Raw genomic sequence first — 23878 nt, 5'->3', positions numbered from 1 at the left:
CCAGCTTTCTGACCAGCGGAAGCCCTTCCATGCCTCATTGCCTCTCAATAGGATCGCGAGTGCCTCGATTGCGATCGCGAATATCATGGCTGACAGAGGGCATCCTTGCCTGGTTCCCTTTCCTATTTCAAAGGGGTTTGATGTATAACCGTTCACCTTTGTGACTGCTGTTGGTGCTTTATACAGTAGTTTGACCCAGCTCATGAATTGGGGCCCATATCCCACTCTTTGCATTATCTCCCAGATTGCTTCCCAGTGTACCGAATCGAACGCCATTTCAAAATCTACCGCCAACAGGGCTAGTGGGCCCTGAATGGTGGGCGTGTTTTCTATCGCCGTGTGTAATCGATGTATGTTCATGCGCGTGGATCTTTGTGGCATGAATCCACATTGATCCGGGTGAATCAAGGAGAATATAATTGGCTGGAGTCGATTAGCTAGTGTTTTCGCTAGGATTTTGGTTTCTGTGTTGATGAGAGAAATCTGTCTGTAAGAACTGCATCTATCCGGGGGTTTGTCTGCTTTGGGTATTACCACTATAGTGGCTTGTCTCAGGTTTCGTGGGAGGAATCCCTCGCTGTGGGAAGTTTCATACATTTTTAATAGATGTGGTGTAATTATGTTTGTACCCATTTTTTTCCACACCTCTACCGGGAAGCCGTTGGGCCCCGGGGTTTTCCCGGGTTGGAGGTCCGCTATGGCTGCAGACAATTCGTCCTCCCTGATATTCGTGTCTAGGAGGGCAGTTTGTTCGGGTGTTAGAGAGGGAAGGGTAACTTCCGCTAGGATTGTGGTATCAATGGGGGAGGTTGGTGCTTTGTAGAGCTCCCTATAATAGGAGGCGAACCCCTCCGCGATGTCCCGGTCCGCTGTTAAGTGTGTCCCCCTGTGCCCTAATCGTCCTGACATGTCTGAACCCTTCATCTCGCTTCTCCAGCCATGCCAGCATTTTGCCCACTTTATCCCCAGTTTCGTACACTCTAGCCCGCATTGCTGTGTCCGCCTGTTTGGCGTTGTCGAGGGCGATGTTTTGTAGTTGTTTTTGTGCTAGTTGCAATGCCCGGAGAGATTCCGGTTGGCCTTGGGATATATGGGTTGCCTCTGCCCTCTGCACTCGCAATTCCTCTTACTGGATTGATTTAGCTTGTTTTTTCCTATGGGCTGCAATCCAGGAGATAAGTTCCCCCCCTTAATATCGGTTTATATGCTTCCCATACAGTTGTTGGGCTGCCTACAGAGTGTTTGTTCACTTCAAAGTACAATTCTGTAGTTTTTTGTACATGCTCCAACATTCTGGGAAACCCAGGTAGTAACTGTTCAGCCGCCAGCTAGGTGGGGGGGGGTCGGTCTATCGGTGTTGATTTCTATCATGAGTGGGGAGTGGTCTGATATGCCCCTGGGTAGGAATTGCGCTGCACTTACTAGGTGTATTTCAGATGTTGGCAGAAAAAAGTAGTCAAGCCTTGATAATGAGGCATGTGCCCCAGATAGGAACGAGTATTCCCTCGTGTCAGGGTGTAGGTGCCTCCACACATCTTTCAGTCCCATGACATCCGTAAATGTGGCTAATTTAGTGCGCGTGGAGGGGTTTCTCGCACGGACATGTGTGCGATCAAGCTACAGGTTCATTACCTCATTGAAGTCTCCCCCCCACTATCACCAAGCTCGAGGGATCTTCAGTGATTACGGGTGTTAAGTCGTCGATTAGGGAGGTAAATAAGGTTGGTGAGCCATAAATGGCTAACATGGATATGGTGCGTCCCCAGAGAGCCCCGGCTATATGTGCATATCTGCCTCCCGTGTCCTGTGCAACGGTTAACAGTTTGAAGGGCAATCGCCTGTGTATTAGGATCATGACTCCCCGGACCCCAATGGAAAAGCCTGAGTGCAATGCTATGAGGTAATTTGATCGCTTGAAAAAGGTTGCAGTTCGTGCCCGCTAAGTCGGTTTCCGTTACGAAGGCTGCGTCTGGCGCATGTCGATTTAGTTGTTGTAAAACAAGGCGCCTCTTAATGCTACTGCCCAGTTCACATTCCAGGTCATAATCTTAATGGACTTGGTGTTATTCCTGTTGTTGGATTCCATCATATCAGATAGGCATTGGGCGTGGCGGGTTGTGCTGTGTGTGTCGTGTGGTAGTGAACTTTCTCTCCCGACCTATAGTGTGCTGTAAATTCTGTGCCCGAGTGGAGCCACAGGCCATTTTAAAACAAGGAACTAAACAAATAACTTCTGATGCAATTTCAAACTCCCCTACCCCCTCCCCATACTCCGCCCCAACAGGAAGTATCTGTCGCCCGAACATCAGTCCGAGCTCGCCAATGGTTTGCTCGGACAACAGTTAACAACCCCTACAACTTCTACAACTGTTACCACGTAGCTAGGGGGGTGCGTGTGTCCAAAACGGCCGCTATGTTTCCTCATCCGAGTCAAATACCTTGTTGCATTGTTTCCATCGGATGCCGATCCTCCGGCGTGGGTCCTGCCATTTTGGGTGATCGTTGGTACCTTGTCTCCCCCTCAGCCCTCCCCCACAAGTGGTGGCATAATGTCATCACTGTTCGGTGGCTGGTCCGGGGGGGGGGGTCTCTGGCCGGAGGATTTCCAGGATGTGCGGGTCTGCTTCTTCGATTCGGTCTCCAGTCGCCATCTATGTGTAGTTCTGCCCACCTCCATGCCTCTTTAGGGTCGGTGAAGTGGACCGTCGTCCCTTTATGGAAAATTTTCAGTTGGGCCGGAAAGATTAGGCCATATTTGACATTTAGAGAGCACAGCTGTCTTTTGATTTGTTCAAATGATTGCCTCGCCTTTTGCACTTCTCTTGTATAGTCCGTAAATAAGGCAATTCTGGAGCCATTATGGGTGATCGAGCCCCTCATGCGTGCCATTTGCAACAATGCGTCCTGATCTCTGTAATTCCGGAACCATGCCACCACAGTGCGTGGCGGGGATCCAGGCGGGGGATGCCCCGTGGGCACTCGGTGAGCTCGTTCTATCGAGATGAATTTGGAGAAGCTCTTTTTGTCGAACAGGTCGATGAGCCATTGTTCCAGGAACAGTTCCATGCAGTCACCTTCGGCCTTCTCAGGCAAGCCTAGAATGCGTATATTGTTCCGTCTCGACATGCCCTCTCCTTCGTCTACTCTCGCTTCCAGTACCTTCAGGCGGGCCGTGGTTCTGTGGAGTTGCTGCTCCAGGCTCCTTAGTCCATCCTCGGTGCGGGACGTCAATTTTTGGAGAGCATTGCGTAACAGCGAGACATCCACGCTTATTCCATCGATTTTCTGTTCCATGGAGGCACGGGAATCGGTGATCGCCGCCATAATGTCCTTCAGAGAGATTGCTTCTGTTTCCTCCTCCATTGTTTCACTGCAGTCTTGCTCTACCGGTGCTTTCGCCGCGGCAGTGGTGAATCGATCAATTTTGCTTTGAGTACCGGTTTTCCTGGATTTTTCTCTGCCCATGTCAGAGGTCTTTACACAGGAGTTTCTGCGTAACATGTGCTGCCAGTGAGTCTGATGAACACCTTTCAATTTGGGCGGCTGTGTGCTGGGGGGCCAGTTGGGGCTTGGCACGGGGACAAGTCTTGGTTTGAGGCGCCTCAGGCTCTTCTTTTGCAGGCTTCTCACTTACACTCATGCGGTGGCGCAGCCATGTGCCGCGCGCGGGGTGCTCTAGGGAGTCTCGTCCGTGATCACTGCCCCTTCGACCGGGCCTGTCCTCGTGTGCGTCCTCTTCAGGCGTAACACTTTCTCTCTCCCTGACTGTCTGGCGGATGAGCGAGAAGCTTGCCACCCCCCTCAGCGGGACGGGCGTCGGGGTGGAGGCGAGGCGGCCTTCCTCTCGCGGGCAACCCCCATGTAACCCTGCTCCGTGCCTCGCTGTCTGTTACTGTCCACCCGCACCCCCTCTGCGTCTGGGGACGCCCCAGGTCCGCTCTCCGCACCTCTTGTCTCCTTTAGCCGGTGTCTGTTCACAATCTCATATCTTTGCTGCGTAGGCAGGTTTACATCGGCACGTAGCCCGGCGCCATCTTGGAATCGCTCCCTCGGGACGCTTCCGAGAGATCTCTGTCCTCCGGACGCCTCGCTGTCGCACTTTTCGCTATGATTTTCTCACGAAAATTCGCAGCAGCGGTTCCCCTCGCCGAGGGTGTGATTAATAGTTGTTGTTCGACACGGATGGCAGGCGATTTTAAGCAGGATGTATGTAGCCGGGGCCGGGAGCTCGAAGGCTCATGTCCGCATCGTTCGGTAGCTGGCCACGCCCCCCGAGTATGAGTCTATTTGAATACTTGTAATTATAGACCTCTGTGTAATATCCTTGTACTGCTCACAGTCCCTCTTGAGATAAGCCTGGCTGCTCAGCTCGCTACCAAAAACAGTGTAGTACAGACTTGTTGGTTAGTTAGAAATTAAAGTCCTAAAGTCCAGCAAAAGAGCTGGGGGTCTCTATGGTAGAAGGGAATAAGCACATTTCTGAGATTTCTCCCCAACACAGTTGCTGCTTTTAAATTTAAAATGCTGCTTTGTATGATTGTCTATGTTTGACCCATTATTGGAGATCATAACCTCCAAGTACGGAAAAAAGGACTATACAGTGCAGTTTGCTGAGTTTTTTCCACTTTCTTGACATTTAACTAGTTTCAAGTTATTTTTTTACTATTTTCACCGGCTCTTGTTTGATTCATCATGTTTGTCCCGTTTCAGATCCGTGAAGAATGCAACACCAAGATAGATCTCCCGGCGGAGAACAGCAACTCGGAGATGATAGTCATCACTGGCAAGAAGGAAAACTGTGAGGCTGCAAGGACTCGCATTTTAGCTGTTCAGAAAGAGCAGGTAATCCTGGATGGTTTAACAGTATGTGTATTCTTTAAAAAATATCCTGGTCCCTCTGCTCTTCGCCTGCTTTTTGGGCTTGCCGTTCATGTAGAATAGTATGTTCTTTGTTCAACAGGTGCCTGTTACGGAGAAGCAACTTTTTCAGGCACCCCAGATGCTTTCCAGGGTCCCTAAAAGTCTCTTGATGGAAACTAATATACATATAGGCACATTTCATATTCCTTTGCATTTGTTTGTGCATATTCCTTTGCTTTCCACTACGTATTTACAATTTAAATATTGTAAGTTTCCATTCACCTTCCTGCAGCGCACTTGTTTGTTTAGTAGTTAAACCATATGCTGGCTCATTTTTCTTGATTACCTTCTCCCTCTGTGTCTTTCTTCTACTTACTCCTCCCATAATCTGCTTTTATTTTGCAGGCCAACATCTCAGAGATGGAAGTATCTATTCCTTCCAAACTGCACAACTCGCTAATTGGCGCCAAGGGTCGCTTCATTCGTTCCATCATGGAAGAGTGTGGTGGAGTGCACATACACTTCCCCACAGAGGGCTCTGGTAGTGACACAGTCACCATCCGGGGGTCTGTTGAAGAGGTTGATAAGGCCAAGAAACAACTTATGCAACTAGCTGAAGAAAAGGTGAGTTCTAGACACACATTTTAAAAACGCTGAGGTTTATTCATATGTAATTTTTATTTGTAGATTGTACTTTTAGGTAGATGATGGATTGTTCAAATGGATTTCTAGAATCTGACCTGGTGGGCAGATTTTAGGATGCCACCCTAGTTATAGTGGAAAGGGAACTCTGAGAGGTTAGCCAAAACACAATTAAGGTAGCAATGGAGAGCAGTTGTGGCTTTTTCTCTGGAGAGTGTGAATGGGGTCAGGGACCCTCAATGAGGCTACACAGTTTGGCACACTATTTCAATTTGAAAATGAATTTAATGGGTAGTATCGCACAACACTCTGATAGAAATAGCCAATCACTATAGGTTCGAATATACATCAGATAACTTCACAAACTATTTTACTTGTAGTAAATGATGACAGCAGATCACAAGGCAATATCCTAACTTACGAAGTCCAGACCCTAAAATGAATGGGGACTTGTGCCCAAAATAGTCACATGAAACGCACAATGTTTCTCACCAGTACAATGTCTCTGTAGGAAGGATTCAATAGGTATGTGTTGGTGATAGATTAAAAAGGAAAGATGAGTGTTCTCCTTTCTTCCAGACCCAAGGCTAACCCTGGGGCAAGATTCCAGACCCAAGTTCGACAACCAAAGGTGAGTGGAATGGAGATGGGAGGCTAAGGGTCTTGACCCCCCCCCCTCCCCCCCCCCACATGTTTTCCTATAGCGGACAGAGGGACAGTCTTGACCTTCCACTGTTTGTTCCAGTGAGTGGTGCCCGGGAGTTGCAGGTTCGGGATTTCTTATGATTAACTGGATATTTAAGACTCATTAAGACTCCACACTTTCTGGAGAAGAAATGCAGAATCCCCAAATGCAGACCCCTTAGGACACTTCACAGGTTGGAAGGAGGAGATTTCAAGTGACTGTCTTCACACACGGGCAATGACCAATGTCCTTCCAGTTGTGGTCACAGCAGCTGCTCCAGGATCGGTTCCCGCCAAGGTGGAAAGCTGAAATTTGGGGAGAGGGCTACTTTGGCACAAGCTGGCGACCACCAAATTTACAGACTTCAATTTAGTACTACAACTGTTCTGACAGGTATCCGATGAGACAAGAGAGCTGATCAGTCCATGGGCACTTAAAAATGCTCTGAAGTGCTCTCTAAGTTCTTGAGACTTGGTCCCACTAGTCCAGGGTCTTTAGAGATCAGGCAGGGAAACAGGGTTTTCAGTAGGCTACACTTCACCGAGGGACTCTTAGCGCCAATGTTTATCTGAGGAAATGTTTGCAGAGGGCCTTCTGTTAACCAAAATACGAGGTGGAAGCAAGTCCAAGCCCACTAGTGTTAAGGATGTGCAGCATTCAATAGCCTGCAGCTTTCCCGGCAAGTGCATGACCTTATAAGGATTTTCCTTGCGTGGCATGGCAGGAAGAAGGATTTGTATTTATTGGACATGTATAAGGCGCTTATACAGTAAGACAGTGTTTCAAAGCACCACAAGGCAAAAGGGAAGGGAGCAAGGGACCAAATGGACAATTAAAAAAGATAATGAGTAAATCCTAACGAACAGCGGTCTTCTCCAGCATGGGGTCTTGGCATGGTTTCACATGCTCATGAATATTCCCTGTCGGGCTTGGAATCATCTGTAAAGAAAAAATCAGTTTGTTTCATTTCTGAACCATCTTTCTCCCAGTAACCAATCACTGGGTCATACTGCCCCCAGCCAATGACTGCCCTCTACCTAAGCCCCCTCCTCTGGCAGCCATCTTCAGATTTTTACTGCATGTTCAAGTGTTTGGCTCTCGAGCTTTCACTGCGTTTTTCCTTTTTCGAAGAGTGTTACTCTATTTTTCAGTCAGTCGATCACCTGTGCTCAATCGATCAACCTTCCGATTAGCGGGAACCGTTTTTTTGGATTCTTCAGCTCCCCTCCAGAGCAAATTTCGTCGATTTTCTTAGTGGATGCTTCCAGAAGATACTTCAAGGCGTACACCGTGTGGATCATGGCGGATGAGAAGGATTTCTCCTTTTCAAGCTTTGTACCGACTGCGGTCTGCAGAATGTTTGTATGGACGATAAACATTCCCAGTGCCTCTACTTGAAACACTTGTGTATAGGCGTGTTATAAATGCCATATATCATATCATACTGCCTGTACACGAGGCACAAGGAGGAAGTTTGCGCATTTTGCAGCGTCCTCTGGAGACATATGTTGAAGGGTCGGCGTAAGTGGCTGAATGACTGGCTGCAGACCAAGGCCTCTGCACTGGGTGGGTCCCAGGGGCACGCCTCTCCGGGATCCGGTAAGGCTGAGCAGGGTTCTAAGCTCTTTAAGGTCATCCCTCCTGCGCGGGTCCTACAAAAGGCCAAGCACTGCGAGTCCACTGCCACTGGGTGCGCCGTTGCGGCTGGCTCCTCGGCGGCCAGGGCGCGTCCGACATAACTAGCTACTTCAGTCACCAGTCAACGCTCAGGATCTTCGTCCAAGAGGAAGTTGGACCATGTGGGCAAACTCAAGGTAGCCCAGGACAAGGTCAAGGTGACTGAGAAGGACCCCTAAGAAGCCAAGCAGGACAAGGCGTCCGGGACGACCACGAAGATCAAGCAGGACAAGGTACCGGTCCTGACTGTGAAGGCCCAGGTACCCCCGACGAATGCTCTGCCTTCCATCAAGGTGGCTGTGGCATCACATTCAAAGGCTGCAGAGGTGGACCCCGCAGGGTGCCTTTCCGAAGGCAAGAGTGTCCCTCCCTGCCAGGAGGGAGTCTTCATTCCAGCCCATTGAGAAGACCCCGGAGAAGAAGATCCCGGTCTGCGAAGAAAGGGGTGGGGGGAGGTGGAGGGAGAAATCCTCCAGGGCATGGAGATCTCCTCTGAGGAGGAGCTTGTTTACCTTCAGACCATCCAGGAGGGCGATGGCGATGAGGGAACCATCTGGGATGAAAGTGAACCCCAACTTACAGGCGCACCCTTTAAATATATTGGGGTACCCCTGATCACACTCACACCAGAGTAAATGCATCCCACTAGGGAATGAAGGCCATGAATCTATCTTGCAAAGATAACAAACTTTAATCTTTACAGAAAATGAAGATAGAGGCGCAGACGGCAAAGTATTGTGCCGCGGACAATCCCCCCGAACCACCCGCCCACCCCGACTAGCATTATGTCTTCTTTGGCTGGCTCCTGCAGACTAATGGCAAGCAGGTACCTTTTTATATACTGTTCAACTTGGTCACTGGATACCGGCAGAGCTCATCCAAAACTGTTGCTCTTCCTTAAAAGGGATGCTGCAGCCTCCAGTGTTGCATGGTCAGATACTGCTGCTTCTGCAGGAATACATTGTAGCTCTTGTTTAGCATCATTTTCTATGTTATAAACATTTATACAAAAACACACCTTGCCGCCTGTAATTCTCCAAAAAACCCTGTTTTCCCATAGTACTCTGTCGTGCATTGAATCGTTTTTCATTTGGCTTGTGATGGACAGGGAACAGCTGCTGAGTTACCTCGTGTGATCTGCCAGCCTTGGCCGACACCATGCAATGCCCGTAGTCTATTTTTAGCACAGGTTACTTTCATCATGTGCTTTGAGCAAAGCGAACTACAATTAAGTTTTACAAATATATTCATATAAATAGTTATTTGCCCCTTATATTTAAATCCTAACTATCTTTATTTAGTGACCCTCCTCCCCCCTGGAATCTTGTAGTGCTAAGAAAACAGTTAACAGAAGTCTTGCCTATTTCTAAAGCGCTTGGGAATGAAGAAAAGCACTAGGGTCATTCCCAACAGGGTATCACTCTACGACGAGGGCGACAATGATGAAGATACCGCCGAGGAAGGCGACGGAGAGCCTCAGGACGACGACAGCCTTGGCTCTCTTCCTGCGCCCCAGCTTCCTATTTACCCTCCGCCTCACCTGCCCCCTAGATACCTCAGTGGACATGCTCTCTACTCTGCATACACTGGTATCCGATATACTGAACAGAAGAGGATGCAGGTTACGCCGACGGCCCCGCCTGCGGCGCCGATAACAGCCGACCCTTTGGCAACAGGGGAACGCCAGCCAAGAAGAGGGAGAGGCACCCATTGCCTCCTTGCCACCCTTCACCGCCCTCTCCTCCCCCGGGGAATGAGACGGTTCCTGACACTACGACAGTGTGATCGAGGACCTCCCTTCTCCTCCGTCCAGATCCTCCCCGCCGGACGAGATGTGCTTGTCCCATGCTATGTTCTGCAGAGTTTCGGAGTGCTTCCAGCTCGCGCCAGAGGAGAAGGAAGGCTTCTTGTACCAGCGCTGCAAGGCGAAGAGAAAGACCATCCTTTCGGTCCCACTCTTGGGTGACCTTTGGGACGAATGCCTGTCTCTCAGGAAGAGCCCTTTTACAGCCCCAGCAAAGAGAAACTGCCTAGAGAAGTAATACAGGGTGCTCAAGTGCTTGCGGGCCCAATCGTCGCCAGACTCTGTCTGCATTGGTCAAGAAGTCGTCGTTGGGCGCTTTATCTTCGGCAACGTCCACCCCTCCGGACAGCGAGGGGAAGAAGTTGGATGCTATGGGACGACGTGTTATCTACTCTGCAGTGACGACCATCAAGGCTGCCTACGCCCTCGCTATGGTAGCGCGCTACGACTGAGAGCTGTGGTTCAAGCTTGCTCCCCTTCAGGACTTCCTCCCCCGATGACAAGGTCAGAGGCGTTGGAGTTTCTGCAAGAAGCCGAGGTGGCGTCGGACCACACCATCACGATGTCCACGGACATTGCCAACGCAGGGTTCCGCCAGATGGGCAACAGCATTTGCCTTCGTCGTCGTGGATGGCTCAAGGCCACCAACTTTCGACAGGACGTCCAGACTAGGGTTTTGGGCATGCCCTTTGAGTCCATCTCTGCGGGAAGGCTGTAGAGGAGTCTCTACAGGCCATCAAGGCGGACATGGAGACGGCACATGCTCTGAGCACGCTACAGCAGCGAAAGCTGTCCTTTCGGTCCTCAGGAGGCAAGTCTCCCTGTTCTTCCAAGGGTTACGGCAGGTGCTCCTCTTCGTACCGCTAACCTTCCCGCTCCTCGGCCCAAGAGACCAACAGGGGCCGTTCCAAGGCCTTCAGAGGAGGACATCATCACCAGGGACCCCAAGGCGGTTGATGTCCAAGCAAGAATGAACCTGTTAATACGTCAGGCCCCCTCCTGTGCACCCTGGTGGAAGACCGGGTGACGAACTGCGTCCGCGTGTGGAAGACCATCTCCACCGATCGTTCGGTGCTGGACGCTCTTGCCCATATTTGGGGACACTCGAGTTCCAAAAGAAGTGTCCCCAAATAACGCTGGTGGCCAGTCAGGAAAATCACATCTTTCAGCTACTGATGGCAGTTCAGGCCATGCTAAAGAAAGGCGAGATGGAGCTCGTCCCAAAGCGTCTCTGGGGCTCCAGAGTTTACTCCAGGTACTTTCCTTGTGAGAAAGAAGACGGGAGGCTGGAGGCCCATTCTCGACCTCCGGCGACTAAACAAATGCATCAAGTCCCAGAAGTTCTGAATGGTCACACTTCAACATGTGCTCAGACAGCTAGAAGAGGGAGACTTTCTGTCGTCGTTGGACCTGGACGATGCATACTTCCACATCCCAATTCACAAGGGATGCTGCCAGTTTCTGAGCTTTGTCGTTCAGGGGAAGCATTACCAATTCAAGGCTCTACCCTTCGGATTGAAGTCGGCGCCCAGAGTCTTCACCAAGTGCCTGGCGCCGGTAGCAGTACATCTGCAACTGCAAGGGATCCACTTCTACCCTTACTTGGACGACTGGCTCATCCGGGCCAGCTCAAGGAGCATCGCTGTTGACCACATGGCGAGGACCGTCCGCCTACTGACAGATCTGGGGTTTTATGTGAATTATGCAAAGTCCTGCTTGACTCTGTCGCAGGACGCGCTGTTCCTGGGATCCTGGCGCAACAGTGTCATGCCCGGCATCACCGTCTGAGGAGAGAGTGGCGGCCATCCTGGGCAAGGTGCAACAGCTGCTCGCTCTGAAGATCGACACAGTGAGGGTCATCCAGTCTCTGCTCGACATGTCGTCATGCATTTATCTCATCCAACTCTGCAGGCTACGGATGCGGCCACTGCAGGAGTTCCTTGACACCTGTTGGATTCAGGTATCCGGAAGCTTCCAGGACAAGATTGCTCTCGATGAGGGGTTCAGTCTGGTGATAAAATGGTGGGGCGTGTGCTCTCATCTGACCGGAAGTGTGGATTTCCAGGCCCCACCACATCAGGAGACAGTAACGACTGCCATCCTCCTCGAGGGATGGGGAGCCCACACCGGAAGTCTTCACGCCAGAGGAAAAGACGCTGCACATCAGTGTTCTGGATCTACGGGCGGTGTTCATGGCCCTCAAATCGTTCCTGCCGTCCCTCAAGGGCAAGATGGTCCGGGTCTTCACAGACAATACTACCACAATGTTTTACATCAAAGAAGGGGGGCATCAGGTCCCCAGCACTCTCCAAAGAAGCCCCCGGCTTATGGAACTGGGCTGTCGCTCAGGAGATGATCCTCATCCTGTTTCATCTGGCAGAAGTCAAGAACATGGTTGTCGACTCACTGAGCAGGGAACTTTGCTCGTGCCACGTGCTAGAGTGGGAGCTTCGGCAGAACCTAGTGGAGAACCCGGTACCCAAATGGGGCAATCCCCAGATCGACTTGTTTGCGACGGCAACAAACACCAAGTGCTGGAGGTTTGCCAGCAGATTTCCCCAGCAGGGGAGCATGGGGGACGCATTCTCATTCCCTTGGGAAGGCCTCTTTCTGTATGCGTTCCCTCCGTTGCTGTTGTTACTTCGAGTCATCAATCTACTCAAACAAGCGTCGGTGCTGGAAGATCCTCTTTGCGTGGCCGAGGCAGATCCGGTACCCAGACCTTCTGAGCATGTCAGCGGCCCCACCAGTCAGGCTGCCAGTGGTCGCGTATCTTCTCGTCCGGGAAGGAGGCGCCATTCGTCACCACGAACCAGGGTCTCTGAACCTGAAGGCCTGGCTCGTACAGTGCTAGAATTCAGCGGCTACATTCTCCCGTCAGACTGCAAGGAAGTTCTTGCCAAGGCTAGAGCATAGTCTACTATGAAATGCTACCGGCTCAAGTGGAAGTGATTTGCTATTTGGTGCTGTTCCCAGATCGACCCACTGAGGGTTAAAGCCCCTCAGGTGCTTCCATATTTGCTGTTATTGGCCAAATCGGGGCTGGCCCATGCCTCCAAGGTTCATCTGGCGGCTATCTCCCACTACACCAGAACCCCAGGACGATCATCCTTGTGGTCGCACTGATTAGTCAAGGAATTCGTCAAGGGAATATTCTGCTTGCTCCTGCCGGTGAAGGCTGGGAGCTCAATGTGGTGCTTACTAGGCTCATGGGCCTTCTGTTCGAGCCAGTGCATTCTGCACCACTCAAGCTTTTGTCGTGGAAAACCGCTTTTCTCGTGGCCATCATCTCTGCACGACGAGTGGGGCAAGATCTAGACCCTCTCCTGTAAGCCACCTTACTTGACTTTCCACGAGGCGCGGGTGGTGCTGCGGACGCACCCCTCCTTCATGCCTAAGGTGCCGTTGGACTTCCATCCAAACGAGCCCTTGGTGTTAACTGTATTTTTTCTGACGCCTTTGTTGCCGGCTGAAAGGACTTGGCACTCGCTGGATGTGGCTAGAGCGCTGTAGTTTTATGTGGCCTCCACAGAGTTTCCGGAAAACCTCTCAGCTCTTTGTGAACTTTGGTCCTGTGAACCATGGCAAGGCCCTGTCCAAGGCTTCCAGTTCCAGGTGGCGCTCCGGCTGTATCACCCACTGTCACCGGTTGGCAAACCGACCGTTGCCTGGTTGTCCGAGAGCCCACTCTACCAGAGCGATCGCTGCTACGATTTTCCTGTCTGGTGTGCTTCTGCTGGACATCTGCAGGGTTGCTACGTGGAGGTCTATGCACACCTTCACGAGATTCTACTGCAGAGTCCAGAGTCGGCCATGCAGTGCTGCGCAACCTGTTCGCTTGAAGGTAAGCTTGGTGAGGAGGTAAGAGATGCTCATGTTGAGCCTTGCCACCTACCGTGGTTGTGCATGTGTGTACTGCTATGTATTCTTTATTCACATGCGTACCCTCCCGCCTACCCCTCTGCGGCTCTTCTCTTGGTTCTACTGCCACTTTACATGCTACCAAATCTGAAGATGGCTGCCAGAGAAGGGGCTTGGGTAGAGGACAGTCATTGGCTGGAGGCAGTATGACCCAGAGCTCAGTGATTGGTTGTTAGGAGAAAGACAGTTCAGAAATTATTTTTTTCTTTGCCGAGGATTCCCAGCCGGATGACGGGGAATATTCATGAGCATGTGAATCCATGCCAGACCCATGCTGGCGTACAACAGTTACAGTAAGTAACATGTTCCTTCTCTCAATGTTAGAAAAAGAAAGTTAAAAGGTGAGCCCCTAGGGCAATCCAGCAACAATAGGCACTTATTGCCAATAAGTTGTTAAAGAGGATAACTTTAAAAAGACACTATGGAGAGTCAAACAAATGGCACCCATAAAAAGAGTAAAACATTCTGTGAGTGTGGAAAAAGGTTCCCACTCGGCGGTATTACAGAAAATATTGCACTAGTAAGGCAAACATTTCTGGGGTTGACAAAGGTCAGGAAGATTAACAATTTCTGTGAAAATCTTGCCGAACATGATGGCAAGGTCAGTCTCCCCTGCGAGGAAACTACCTTGCCCGTACAACATGCTATCACAGGACAAGGGGGAAACATTCCATCCATGCCTGCAAACTCTCAACTTAGCGGCCGGGCTCCTGAAGTCCTCGAGTTCGGGCACCTCCAACTTCTTCAAAGATGCATGGACATATTTGGAGAAGTAAGAAAGCCTAACACCAGACATTACTACTCCAACAAATGCAAGCATTTCGCCATCTGTTGCCACTCCAAGAGCATCAATCCCATAGATTGATCACCGACACATATTCTATACCTGACTCGCCTACTAGACTCTGGTCTTTTTTTTTTAACTTTATTTGTTTTTTGTCAAGAAAAGACAAGACCTTTACAAATAATTCATACTTCAAATCCTGAATAAGTTAGTTAGTTAATAAATAAGAAACAAAGAAAACGAAATACATAACATAAGTGATTTGTTATACATTATCAACAAGATCCATTTCTCCATAGCTAAAATTCATCTGTGAATGCCTATACCCATACATAAGAAAACAGTTAAATAACTCTTTCGATTTCAGTCTCGATAATCTTTACCAGCTTTGTGGTTTTGATTAAAGAAGCATTAACACCACACACGTCGTCCAGATCCATTCTCTAGCTACTATTGTATCTGCTTGTATAAAATAATTCATCACTTTACAACAATAGTTTTCAAAGTAAATGCAATAAATAAAAAGATGTTTTAAAGTCTCCTGTGAGTAATTGCAAAATCGACATAATTCATTATGATCCAATGCCTGTTTATGCCAATGTTTTTGTCTGACTCATGTATGCAAAAGATCAAATCGAAACAACATAAAGGTTCGACGAACATTAGAACAAGGACATAGTGTTATATAAGTCATGCGTGGTATTTGCTTATGGACAAATTTACAATATTCTGCGAATGAAACATAACTTTCCATCTTCTTGCAAGTTTCCGCCCAATCACATTGCAATATTTTTTTCTTAATCTTTTCTTGAAAAAGCTCCAGATCTTCAACAGGGAGATTAATCTTTTCCAAAACAGACAACATACATTCTTTAAATTGAGTCATAGAAGGTGGATTATTATTCGCTAACATTCGGTTTAAACCTATGTATAAGGAGTTTCTGGGTGGAAACATCATTTTTGCAATGTCCAATAATAAGCGCCAGTTGTATCTGGCGGATAGCGAATTAAGACCCAGTTCGTGTCGAACAATAGCATTTGGCATGGATGAAGGTAAACCTAAGGTGTATTTCGAAATCTGCCCTTGTAGTTGATCCAAAAGGGGACCCAAATCGTATAAAAATAGCTCAACTCCATACAACAGTATTGACTCAACTTTTTTTAAATAGAATTCTAGATGTGGAATTAACGAGAATGTACACATTTTTTGTGACAAGATCGTCATTTGACATTTTAAGGGCAATAATTTAACTATTAATAGTTCTTTCATTCTTTTATAAGACGTGTTATTTGTTAGAATGAGCCCTAAATAATTTAAGTTGATGGAAATTGCGATGGGCGAGGCAACAATTTTCCATACAAAGTGTTGTACGTTTTTTTTATTGGCAAAGATAATTATATTGGATTTTTGTGGGTTGACTGTAAGATTATTGATCTTACAGTAGTGCATGAAGCTTTTTAGTTTCATTTGAAGTCCAGCCTGCGTACGGTCAAAAAGCAGAATATCATCTGCGTACGATAGCCATGACAAAGAAACAGCTCCAATTTGAATCGCAAATGATTTATCCATGTTCCATATCTCTTCAATATCAGCTAAATAGAGATTGAAAAGAATGGCTGCAAGGTTGCAGCCTTGTTTTACTCCTGTGAAACATGGAATAGCTTGCGATAGGGAGCCTGCTCGATCAATTCTTACTTTGAAATTTGTTTGAAAAAGCAGCATTTCTATGAGTGTCATAAGGTATTGAGGAAAATTAGCTTTGCACAATTTTTCCCACAGTTTCCCTCTTATCACACAATCGAAGGCTGCTTTTAGGTCTAAAGATTAAAAAAAAAGGAGTGTTGACAGCGCAGGTGGCATGTGCAATGTGTGCCAAAAGACACGCATTAAGGAGTCCCCATCCCTTTACGAAACCCAACTTGTGATGGACATAAAACGTCATTAGTACGTGAAACTTTCTAGCTCTTGTAGAATCAAGGAGGCAAAGATTTTTGCTGCAACATCAATAATTGCAACAGGTCTGTAGTTGTTGGGATCTGAGATTAAACCTTTTTTATGAAGTGGAATAATGATTGATGTAAGCCAAGAGCTAGGTATTTTTTTAGAACAAAATATTTCCTGAAAGGTGATATGAAAGATAGAGGACCAAAATAAAGGATCATCCTTAAATAAACACGGGGGAAGCCCATCAGGACCAGCACATTTGGAACCCTTTAGTTTCTGAATTGCAATGCATATATCAATCTTATCCCATGGGCATCATTTGGGAATTAGATGGCTTTCAGGCGGTTGTTCAAAAGTAGTAAATTCCTCAGGAAGGGCGTATTTGGCGAGAAAGAAGGAAGACCAAGTCGCACTATCAATGCTTGAGTCGAATTTGCGTGTTACTTTATCTATTGATCTTATAGTTTTCCAGATCTCTTTAGTTTTACGGTTACATAATAGGTTAACTATTCTTTGATTTTGCTGTTTTTTTATTTAAAATGCAGTTCTCCTTTAATGCTTTTAGACTCGGTCTGGTTTTTAATTCCCTGAAGGTACTTAGCTGCAGTTTCTGCTTGCACTACGTCCCAGAAAAAGGCCTTGTGGTGGAAAATACCAGTTATCAAGGCTTTTATGGAAGGGGTTAAAAGACTTCACCCCGCTATTTCTAACTTAGCTCCCGGGTGGGACCTAAATGTGGTATTAACTAGACTAATGGGACCTTCCTTTGAACCTATGCATAAGGCGAGCCTTAAAGCACTCACTTACAAGACCGCCTTCCTGGTGGCAGTCAAGTCACCTCAATGAGAAGAGTTGGTGAACTGCAGGCCCTTTCAGCTCCAGACCCATTTGTCACAATTCACAAAGACGAGGTGGTTCTGCGCACTCACCCACGGTTTGCACCGACATTCATTTAGAAATTCCATGTGAACCAGTCAATGGAATTACCCACCTTCTTCCAGAACCCCACTAACGTGGCAGAAACCTCCACACATTTGATGTGAGGAGAGCGGTCGTATAAGACTAAACCACCAAGGATTACAAACCAGTTTCTCGTTTCAGTGGCAGCTGGTAGAGAAGGGCACCCTGTCTCTAAATCAGCCATTTCAAAGTGGATTGTAAACTGCATCACCCTATGCTACACTCTTAAAAGGAGAGATCTGGCCTTTAAGGCTAGTGCACACACTACTGGTGGCACTGGGGCTTCCATAGCATTCATTGCAAATGTTCCTCTCGAGTCCATTTGTAAAGCAGCAACCTGGTGTTCTGTACACACCTTTACAATACCCTACTGCCTAGATACTCGCTCTAGGTCCGATTCTTAGGTGGGACGAGCAGTACTAAGACTTCGAGTGGATTGTGTCCTCCAACGTATTCCTCATCTTAGATGTATTCCATCCAGCTTTGCTGATCTTCGCAAATTTTTTCGGCAGAGGGCGTCTTGCGTCGATGTAGTAGTCGATGGTCCCTCGAAGGCCTCTGTCGAGGGTAACGTCATCGAGTATATAAGTAGCACGCGCGGCGCCCGTTGGCCTCAGTTCCGTTTTTCCGCAGTATATGTTGCTTCGGAGATTCGGCGCGCCTCAAGTTCTGTGAAGATGATAAATATACAAAATATGTCCTCGTCATCGACGCCGACCACGACCCTGAAATCGGGTTTCAAAAAGTGCAAGTTGTGCGGTTCAAAAATGTTGATCACGGACCCGCACCGAGAGTGTTTGTGGTGCCTCGGAGAAGGCCACGACATGGAGGACTGTACGAAGTGTTAGGTGATGACTGGGAAGGCCATGCGAGAAAGGAGAGGAAAACTACAGGTAGGTTGCAAAACTGCTCGTAAAGCCTCTAGCGTCGAGTCAAGGTCCTGTGAGGAGAAATCTCCTCGACGCAAAAGGCATCGATCCAGGTCCCAAAGCGATTCCCATTGCTCGTCGTCTTCGACAAAAAAATCAAAGAAACGACGCCACAGGTCTCCCTCCACCTCGTCGGCAGACGAGTCTCCGAAAAAGATGAAATGCCCCACAAAACATTCGTCTCCCGAAGAGTGGGAAGCATTCAGGGTGAAAATGATGGAGGTTTTTGAGAAAGCAAAGCCTCGGTCCGCGCCTTCTTAAGGAGCCGGCCGGGAGCGTCATCGCTCCGACACTTGCGCGCGCCCTCGAGCCTGGGTGATCAAAAAAGGAAGACTAGGGAACCTTCCAGGACGCCGAGCGAAAAACGCTAGAGTCGACCGTTCGAGGTCACAGCTCGAAGGGAAAATCTTCGAAGAGCGCCTCGAAGCAAACCCCGTCGACGACGCTCTTGTCGACTTCAAAGCCCTCGGCGCCAAAGGCTCCAGCCAAACTAGGGCAGCCAGAAAAAGGTAAAGAAAGGTTACAATTCCTGTAATATCCTCAGAGCCCTGTAATACACCTCTTCCTCCTCCTCCTCCTCTCCCAGAGAAGGTTTTCAAGCCTCTCCCCAGGAAGGAGTTTAAGTCCCTGACCTCCATTTTTGAGGAACAGGAGAGATCTGATGAAGAGAATGTACCTTTTGGGCTAGAATATGGCACCCCAAATGTCCCAGAATGCTTGATTTCAGAAGAAAGCAGAATGAGGGACTTGGTGGAATCATTACACAATGTAAGTGGCATTGACCCATCTCCTAAAAATTACTTTGGCAGACCAGAACCAGGAGAGCATGCCAGTCCATCATACCGTCAATTAATGACGAAGGTAATAGATTACTTAGGATGGGCTAGACCATCAGCCCAATTCATCCAGGATGATTTAACAGATATATTGGACCATGGTCCCACTGAAGACCCAGTACTACCCTTTCATGTAGCCCTGCAAAATAGGGTGGCCAAGAATTGGGAAACTCCAGATTCTATTCCTCCGGTAAATAAATCCCTCACCTCAAAATACCGGCTGGCTGGTAGCGACCCCGGCTATCTGTCCAAACATCCAACTCCCGAGAGTCTGCTCATACAGGCAGCCACAGCTTCTAACAAACTTGCGTACCCTTCTATCCCTCCAGACAGGGACGATAAGCGTGTGGATGGCTGGGCACGGAAGGTATTTTCAGCTGGGAGTATGGCTTTAAAATCTGCCAACTCCACATGTGCCTTGGCCAGATTTTCGTACACTCTGTGGGAGTGCATCGCAATGGCGGCGGAGCACATACCAGAAGGGGAAGAAAGGGAAGGGTTCCTAGCCATCGTTAGAGATGGAAAGGAAGCCATGCAGGAATCCCTTCAACCTGGATTGGACACTGCGGATAGTGTAAGCAGGTCCATGGGCACTAGCAGGGTAATGCGCAGATTTTCGTGGTTACGGAAGTCGGGTTTTGCACCGGACATACAGAACCGCCTTCTGAACATGCCTTTTGACGGGTCTCACCTTTTTGGCAACAAGGCTGACGAGAGCCTTGAGAGGTTGCAGACCTCAAAAGCAGCTGCCAAATCTTTAGGAGCTGCTATTAGGCAACCTCAGCCTCGTGCGCAAGGACCATCGTGGAGGGGACGATCCTATCGTTACTACTCCTCATATGGAAAGGCAAGAGGAATGGCCAGTCAAAGGGGCCAGTGAAAGGCCACTTGCGGTGGACAAGCAAAATATGCAAAGCCAGCTCCAGCTGCAGCCTCTTTGGCATCAGCGGCTGCAACAACCGCCACAAAACCACTTTGAGGACTTGCATCACAAAACACCTGTAGGAGGCAGGCTGTCACAGCATCTGCAAGAATGGCGAGCCATTACTTCAGATGTTTGGGCTCTAGAAATAGCCCAAGGCTACTGCCTTCCTTTTCTAACGCAACCTCAAAGCAATCCACCAGGGAGACACCTGTTGAAGTTTTCGGACCCGCTCCTACAGCAGGAAGTTCTAACCCTGCTGGAGAAAGGTGCTATAGAACCGGTACCTGCAACGGAGAAGAACAAGGGATGGTACTCGCTGTATTTTTTGATCCCCAAAAAGGACGGAGGACTGAGACCCATCTTGGACTTAAGAAACTTGAACAAGTTCCCCAGGAAGGACAAGTTCAAGATGGTTACCCTTTCTCAGATCCTTCAGGCCCTTCAACTTCAGGACTGGTTGGTGTCATTGGACCTCCAGGATGCTTATTTTCGTGCCGATTCATCTCAAGCACAGAAAATACCTGAGGTTCGTAGTTAGCAACTCACACTATCAGTTTCGAGTCCTGCTATTCGGATTGACCTCTGCCCCGAGGGTCTTCACCAAGTTAATGGTAGTGGTGGCAGCGCACCTTAGTGGGGGGGGGATTCATGTCTACCCCTACCTGGACGATTGGTTGATCAGGGCACGCTCTGCCGGCAAGCACTGGATCATCTGAAAGTCACCTGCCACTTCCTCCACAGACTGGGCTTCTCCCTAAATTTCAAGTCGTCGCAAATGACACCTTCTCAACAGCTTCAGTACATAGGAGCTGTATTAGACATATCCTTGGGGAAAGAGCTCGCCTCCCAAGTCGAGGGCTCAAGACATTCTTCAGATGGTTTCCAAATTCCAAAATGCCCAAAATCTGTAGGCTTATGACTTTTTAAGGTTGTTCGGCCTCATGGCATCCTGCATCTTCCTGGTGCCAGAGGCACGCTTGAGGATGAGATCCCTTCAATGGGCTCTAAAGACTCAGTGGTCCCAGTTCTCGGGTCAAATGACGGATCTTCTCCAGATTCTGAACAATGTTCAACAAGATCTTCTATGGTGGACTTGTACAGAGAACATCCTAAAAGGAGAACCTTTTTGGCAACCATGGGCGGAGATCACAGTAGTGACGGACGCCTCACTAATGGGGTGGGGAGCTCATGCCAACGATCTGACAATCAACGGTCGTTGGTCTCCATCGGAGTCCAAACTACACATCAACCTTTTAGAGCTGAGGGCAATCAGACTAGCTCTGAAGGCTTTGCTGCCATCTGTCGGGGGAAAGAATGTCCTGATAATGACGGACAACATAGTGGTCATGCATTATCTAAACAAGAGGTGTGGGGTCACTACCTCTGTGCAGAGAGGCAATGCAGCTCTGGTATTTGGCAATTTATCTAGCCGGGGAGGAGAATGACGGCAGATGCTCTGAGCAGGCAGAGCACGGCGTCGCACGAATGGGAACTAGCTCAGGAAGTCATTCAAGAGATCTTCGCCCTTTGGGGAACCCCTCAAGTAGACCTATTTGCAAATGGTATCGACCGAAAGGTATTGCTCAAGGGAATTTCCCCCCCGAGAGGAGCCCTGGGGGACGTGTTCGTGGTGGAATGGAATTCCCCACTATTGTATGCGTTCCCTCCGATTCCCGTCATTCCTCAGGTCATCAGGAGGCTGAGACGCTTCGGGAGCCGCATGATCTTAATTGCCCCAGATTGGGCCAGGAGAACGTGGTACCCAGACCTTCTAGACATGTCCATTTGTCCTCCAGTACGTCTTCCTCAGAGAGAGAACCTTCTCTCTCAAATGCAGGGTCAGGTTCTCCATCCAGAGGTCAAAACGCTCGACCTTCATGCTTGGTATCTGAAAGGCTGAGATACAGGGATTGGAGCCTTCCCGATGATGATATGGAGGTGTTGCTTTCGGCAAGAAGGCCAGCACCAAAGTCTCTATACCGTTGCCGTTGGAAAATGTTTTGCAACTGGTGCAGAGAAAAGAATGTCGATCCTTTTCTATGTTCTATTCCTTTCTTCTGACCCTAGCACATAGAGGTTTGAATGTTGGAACAATAAAAGGTTACCTTGCGGCGCTTTCCATTTTCAAGTGCTCATCGGAAGAATGCTCTTTGATAATACAATTCTTAAAAGGACTCACTAATGTGTTTCCTCCTCACCCATTTCAAGTACCGATTTGGGATCTCAATTTAGTACTAAAATTCTTAGTGTACTCCTTTTGAGCCTATGCACACGTGTCCATTAAGATTACTAACATGGAAAACTGCCTTCTTAGTTGCTTTAACATCTGCAAGAAGAGTGAGCGAATTGCAGGCACTGTCTTCTAGGCCACCATATACTGTGTTCCATAAGGACAGAGTTGTGTTGAGGGTTAAACAATATTTTTACCGAAAGTAGTATCTGATTTTCATTTAAGAAAATTGTTTTACCCGCATTCTATCGTCCACCCCATCCTACTAAGGAGGAGGAAAGATTACACAGGTTGGATCCAAAAAGAGCTTTAAGCTTTTACATCTCTAGACCTTCCAGACATGGAGTGGACAACCAGCTGTTTATACGTTACACAGGAAGGAAACTGGGTCAATCAGTGACAAAACAGACAATTTCACGCTGGATTGTGCTTTGCATTTCAGAATGCCTCCGATTAGCACAAAAAGACCCACCAGAAGGGTTAAGGGCTCATTCCACCAGAGGCATCGCCTCTTCCACAGCCCTTCAAAGAGGTGTTCCAATAAGGTCCATTTGTGAAGCAGCAACTTGCTCTTCACTACACACCTTTTCAAAATTCTATAGCCTGGATGCTTCCCAGTCTAAGGAACTGAGTTTTGGAAAAGCAGTGCTTTATTCCGCCATCTAAGGGCATTGAAAAATCTAACCCCTCCTCCAGAGAAATTATACATACTGCTTTGGGAGTCCATCTAAAATGAGGAATACGTTGGAGGACACAATCCACTCGAAGAACAAGTTACTTAGCAACTGGTAACGTTCTTGATTGGATGGTCCAACGTATTCCACAACGTCCTCCCAGCCTACCCCTCTGTAGATTTTTCCGGGTTTTTGCCAACTCAAATCTTGCATGGCTGATACCTGTCTGCCGGCACAATCTACACAGTACAAAATCAAAGCTAAAAAGGGGAAAAACAGAACTGAGGCCAACGGGCGCCACGCGTGCTACTTAAATACCCGATGATGTCACTCTCGACGGAGGCCTTCGAGGGACCATCGACTCGACGACATCGACGCCCTCTGCCGAAAATGTTTCTGAAGAGCAGCAAAGCTGGATGGAATAGATCTAAAATGAGGAATATGTTGGAGGAACATCCAATCGAAAGAAGTTTACCAGTTGGTAAATAACTTGTTCATCTCTTTACTCCCACCACCATCTCTGGGTACTGCTCGCTAGTCTATGCACAGCATGTGATTCTAAGCAGATTCACAGGCAACAGAAGATGTGCATTACTCACCGTAATAGCATTTCTTATGATTGTATTTGCTTAGTCACATGCTTCCACCCTTCTCGGAGTAGAAGGAACATGGATATCCTACTCCTTTCTCTCTGTACGTACTCACGATAGTCACAGGCTCCCTCACAGCAAAAGAAAACAACCAGTGGGACCTAGACGCGTGAGGGATTTTGAGTACACTACACGTCACTTTAGGGATAGTGTTACAAGCACACCCATGTCGAGGTCCCCTTTTGATCCTCGAAAGACAAGATGCAATACTACGCGATTACAACTAGATGTCAGACTATAGGCACAGCATGTGAATCTTAGCAGATACAATCATCAGAAATGCTATTACGGCGAGTAATGCATGTCATACTGTCCTTGTGAATGATGTCACCTCCGGGTGTGGGAAGTGTGTAAAA

The 23878-nt window shown here is 48.3% G+C and overlaps 1 protein-coding gene across 2 annotated transcripts in view; it reads left to right on the top strand.

Annotated features, from left to right (window-relative positions):
- The window catches only part of HDLBP (high density lipoprotein binding protein), an 829415-nt gene that overhangs the window by 530420 nt on the left and 275117 nt on the right, over window positions 1–23878 (top strand). For both annotated transcript variants that reach the window (XM_069618106.1, XM_069618107.1), the window contains exons 16-17: window positions 4711–4842; window positions 5266–5484. In XM_069618106.1, coding sequence (XP_069474207.1) covers window positions 4711–4842; window positions 5266–5484 — 351 coding nt within the window. The remainder of the gene's footprint in view (window positions 1–4710; window positions 4843–5265; window positions 5485–23878) is intronic.

This window comes from Ambystoma mexicanum, chromosome 10 (genome assembly GCF_040938575.1).
Source record: "Ambystoma mexicanum isolate Mex_15411 chromosome 10, UKY_AmexF1_1, whole genome shotgun sequence".
In the NCBI taxonomy this organism is placed as follows: Eukaryota; Metazoa; Chordata; class Amphibia; order Caudata; family Ambystomatidae; genus Ambystoma; species Ambystoma mexicanum.
The sequence above is the reverse complement of the archived record's forward strand: the minus strand, read 5'-3'. Positions and strand labels throughout refer to the sequence as shown.